Here is a 5,165-nt window from a genome sequence, read left to right as displayed (position 1 = left end):
TATATATATATAGTGCTTTTAGGCTGATGAGAGAGAGAGAGATACTTTGGACACCAGTGCAGGTGCTACAGTGTTTGGACAGTAAAGCAGAACAAGGGGATTAGTTCATACATATTGCTTCACGTAGGGAAGGCAGGCTGCACAGATTGAAAGTGAAGGTGATGATCATAAACAGAAGGACAGTGCCAAAAGAGAGAAACACACACCCTGGACTTTGGCTCTTAGACATTTCTGAAGTTAGCTCTCCCTCCCAGCTCGCCCGTCTCCCTCTGTCCCATGCCGCACCCCATACCTAACATGTTCACACAACTTCAACAAGTGCAGAAGGGACAGGAGTACTCAGTGGCTCGATGTGCAAGAGGGAAGATGGATTTTGACATCTGCTCAATTGAAATGCATGAAACCTCAGCAACAGAGCTGGAGGAACCTCCTGGCTACCTGGAAATCCAGCAGCCAAATTGATTAGTCGGAGTGTCTGGGAAAGATCCAGAAAGTTCCCAGTGATGTCTATTGAGGAGTAGCTGTGTTATCCTAGGATAGATTAGGAAGTGTGTTAGGACTACAGACACTCCTCTAGAAGGTGTGTGTGTGTGTGTGTGTGTGTGTGTGTGTGTGTGTGTGTGTGGGGGGGTGGGGGCAATGTGACTGTTTTCTTATCACACCCTAAATATGGTTATAACATGAAACATGGTGTAAAAGATAGACATGAGTTTTAGTTTGAAAAAAATAATAAATAAAACCAATGCAGCTACCGAATGTAAGGATTGGTAAGCTACAATATATTTTTTTATTGTTATTCTTAGGTTTAGATATACCCAGGAAAAAGCATACTGCATACCGTGATACATCATCTTCTTGTCCCGTTGCACTGGCCCAATAAGGTTCTTATGATTGCCTTTAGTAAATATGAACTTTATATTTAATATGACTTCTGTCTCTTCTTCTTGTAGCTCTGCTGCTGTACTCCATGGCCAGTCTAAAAGGATTGAGAATCTTCGCTATAATAATGATGATTGTGACTATGGCCCACACTGGCAGAATTTATTTTGAATATAAAGACCATTACATCCCGAAATTCCTAATTTACAAATACTTAGTACCTAATGGAATGTTTAGTTTGTCAGAAAAGGAAACCTCCGATCCTTTCAGTGCAAACACAATCCTAAGAAAAGGAAATGGAATCCTATTTGTGGAGACCACGGACAGAATGGAGCCACCGTCCCTGGTGTTGTGTGCTATTGAAGCAGCTGCCCGAGTCTACCCCGACAGACCGGTGGCCTTCTTCATGAAAGGACTGGAGGACATCATCACAGAAGAAGACGAGAAGAGAGCCAAAGAGCGATTTCCATCCCTGTCACCTTTTGGCAACGTTTACCTCTTCCCTCTCAGAATGGACCAATTGTTTAATAACACGCCGATTAAGTCTTGGTTTGATAAGGTACATTAGAGACTAAGTGGGGAACCATCGGGGAAGACGATTTTGGTGCTTGTAGATAGAAAGCTGGATAATATTACTGCTAAAAGGGCTCATCAATCTCATTAGTAGAAAATACAATGGCTTCTAGAGATGAGAGAAATAGAGAGTCTTCAGTTCTCTAAAGTTCTGTTGAAAATTGTGAGATTTTTGTAAAAATACATTTCAGTCAACGGGGAACAGTTGAATTTGGTTGAAGTTAGTGGTTTCTAAGGGCGCAATGGGCTTCAAAATAGCTCCTGAGGGTTATAGAAGCCTCTTTTTATGGTGTTTTTTTTTCCAAAGGAACACTAAGTAGAAAAACTTCCCAAAATCCATCAAATGAATCTCTAACTACAACAAAAACAGTAAACTAAAGCAGTTCAATGAGGGAACTGAGAATTTTCACATTGAAAAATATATTTACTCGTAATTACTGCCCTAGTGGCTCTGAAAATGATACTGATAGTCACCGCTCTCTGCAGGAAGACGATCGGGAAGTGACCTGTGATAGCTTTGTTGTGAATATCTGCACCTTAATAGACATATGATCGATAATACGAAATCACCTGCACTCCATGCAGCGTACAGACCTTGAGTAAGAGGTTGTTGCTTGAAGTGACAACACGGATGGCGCCGTGTCAGGTACAGTCCATAATAGAAGTCACCAGCACTCAATGATATGTGCAAGAAGTAAAGCACTTTTTATTCAATTGTCACATGCGTCAAACAGCCAACATGTACACCGCAATAGACCTGTGCACGGCAACAATTTGTGTTTCGGACGAAACAAATGAAAACTAAAAACATTTTCATTTGTTTCGTCAAAGGAAACAAATTACAATTTTGCTTCAGATTCAGAGGCAACGAGCCTCCGAATCCGAAACTACACAATAAACTGCAGAACGAGCGGCGGTTATACTGACCGCCGGCGCGTTCTGCGCTTGCTCTCCGCCATTTTGGAGTGCATCTTGGTGTATTCCAAAATATACTCCAAAATGGCAGCAGGTATGTGCAGAACGCGCTGGTGGCCTATGTGACCCACGGCTCGTTCAGCATATGACATCACCGTCATGTGACATCATGCGCTCCGCCTCCAAGATGGCAGTGAGCACGCGTAGAACGCGCCGGCGGCCAATATGGCCACCGTGTGTTTTGTAGACCAATTTATGTTTGCCCAAATATAGTTTTCGTATATTCAGGCTTATAATAAATTTGTTTTTTCAGATTCAGACGAACCGCCGAATCAGCTGAATTTTGTTGGTTTGCAGGTTCGTCTGAATCCGAATGCACATGTCTACCCCTTAATAGCATCTTCTCAAGGGAGAAAACATTCCATTCAGTTAATCTTCCCTCGTAGCTGAGATCCTCCATTCCCCTCGTTAGACATGTAAGCCGGCAAACAATGTGTTTTGTTTCGGATGTTTCGTTATTTCATTTATAGGGATTCGGGATCGAAAGCCAATTCGGACAAATCCAAAATATTTGTTAATTTCGGATGCAGTAGTATTTACAAATGAATATGGAATGGGAATGTTAAGGGGCCCCCCAATGCCAAAAAAAGCATGGAGTTCCTTCAGAAGTCATACCAGACCCTTTAGGTCTGGAAGGATTTTTGGGGGGGAACCTCAATGTAAAAAAAAAAAGTGGCCTGGCAGAGCAGGAAATTGGGGGGCGGGGGTTTGAGGAGAAGAGGCCCTTGTCCTCATCGACATGGGGACAAGATGCTTTTCCAGGCGACTCCCCCTAAAATTCCTGCCAGACCTAAAGGGTCTGGTATGACTTTTGAGGGGAACCTCAAGGGATACCCCTTTTATTTCTTTGGCGTTAAGGTCCCCCCTAACATTCCTACCAGACCTAAAGGGTCTGGTATAAATTAGAGAGGGAACCCGCTTGCTTTGTATGGGGCAAGATGATGTCTCTGTCTTTGGTGTCTATACCTCTATTTATACAAGAAAGTATCTTGCTTGCTCTTTCTATCTAGCAGGTTCATAATAATGCTACACCTGCCCCTAAAAGGGTTAATTGATATATTATTTGGAATGTGAAGAAATGTTCTTATGTTTTGGTCTCATGCTATGTTGTACTTTTCTTGATTACCAGGTAGACCCTAAAAAAGAAATCTACTGGATCCATGTTCTCTCAGATGCCTGTAGGTTTTCCTTGGTGTGGAAATACGGCGGCATTTACATGGACACGGATGTCATCTCACTCCGTCCAATACCCAAGGACCATTTTCTAGCAACTGAGGCTTTCACACATTCTAGTAGCGGTGTTTTTGGCCTCTCCTCACATTACCAGTTGGCGTGGCAATTTATGGAGAACTTCGTTGAGAACTACAGAGGGGAAATATGGGGACACCAAGGGCCCGGGGTTGTTTCACGTGTTGTAAAAAAATTGTGCGGCTTGCCAGTTTTTAACTCTACGGATGATGTCATGTGTTCAAACATAAGTTATTTTCACCCTCAACGTTTCTACCCCATCCCGTATCCTGCGTGGAGACAATACTATGAAGTCTGGCAGAATTTGCCAAATTTTAATAACTCCTATGCCGTACATCTTTGGAATTTCATGAATAAAAAAGGTATATCTATGGTACCTGGAAGCAACACATTGGTGGAACATATCTACCAAAAATACTGCCCTACCACCTATGAATATGTCTTGGGAAAACTCACCTAAGGAGAAACTTTACATTTATCATTAAACAACAATAGGCCCCTCTAGAAAAGTTTAGTAATGATCATCTACAAACAGATATTTATAGACAATTGCAGGTTATCTATTATTTGCATGCCTTAGTTTTCTTTTCCTCCTCATTCCTCTCAAAGTGGCTATTTTTACTAAGGCCCGATGAATCCATCTCCCGTTACTTCCTGGAACTCTGGCACATGTGACTTGGACATGTACCATGCACATCATCTGAGGGGCAAAAATTTCCTTTCCCTGAGATCTTGCAGGTTACAAATGAGATTTCCCAGCAATGCGCTGCTGATGTAACCTTCCCGACATGCAGCTCGTAGACATGGGCTACATCACTGATGCCTAAGAGGAACAGGAAGTAGAAAAACAGTAATTGTAAGTAAAATAAAAATATGGTTACTTAACTAATGAATGTATGATGGTGTCATATCAGCATGCCGAGCTGATTTTTAGTGAAAGGGGGTAAAGGTCGACTTTAAAAACACAGATTATGTGGCTCATTTAAAGCAGAACCCTCCTATCCTGTACATCCAAGAAAAGTGCCATCTTAGTCTGTTTTTGGATTGAAGTTGCTATAGTGCTACACATGTGATAAGCTATGACACCATCCATTTGAGAACATTCAGTTTAGAGCTGAAATAACCTCACTGGAAACCTTGGCAGTTAGCATGCCTTAAAGGTAACTGTATTGGGTTAATCAACTGGGTTGAGTCCACTCTTGATTCGCCAAAAGTCCTGACCAGAATCCCATTTAGAATGCTTCAGTGGGTGCTGGGAAGCTCATTGGATGGCACCACACAGATGAACGTGTAGAAGAATAAGCCACCAGCACTGAGGTCCATTTTATCTTACTATCTTTATTGAGGTCAGGTAAACATGGTATCACATAGAGACGGAACGTTTTTGAACCTTATGTGGTCCCTTCATCGGGCAAAGAAAAGGATGGCTCCATCGCACTTTTCTTTGCCATTCAGAGCGATCCAATATATCAACTGTCCAATATTCTCCA

At 42.1% G+C, this 5,165-nt stretch overlaps 1 protein-coding gene across 1 annotated transcript in view; it reads left to right on the top strand.

Annotated features, from left to right (window-relative positions):
- The window catches only part of LOC108800898 (alpha-1,4-N-acetylglucosaminyltransferase-like), a 14,700-nt gene extending 10,565 nt beyond the window's left edge, over positions 1-4,135 (top strand). The window contains exons 5-6 of the mRNA XM_018572881.1: positions 951-1,438; positions 3,557-4,135. Of these exons, the coding sequence (XP_018428383.1) occupies positions 951-1,438; positions 3,557-4,135 (1,067 nt within the window). The remainder of the gene's footprint in view (positions 1-950; positions 1,439-3,556) is intronic.
- Positions 4,136-5,165: the final 1,030 nt, after the last annotated feature.

The sequence above is a fragment of the Nanorana parkeri genome, unplaced genomic scaffold (genome assembly GCF_000935625.1).
Source record: "Nanorana parkeri isolate BGI_ZX_2015 unplaced genomic scaffold, ASM93562v1 scaffold2155, whole genome shotgun sequence".
In the NCBI taxonomy this organism is placed as follows: Eukaryota; Metazoa; Chordata; class Amphibia; order Anura; family Dicroglossidae; genus Nanorana; species Nanorana parkeri.
Note: the sequence above shows the minus strand (reverse complement) of the source record. Positions and strands in the feature narration are given on the sequence as shown.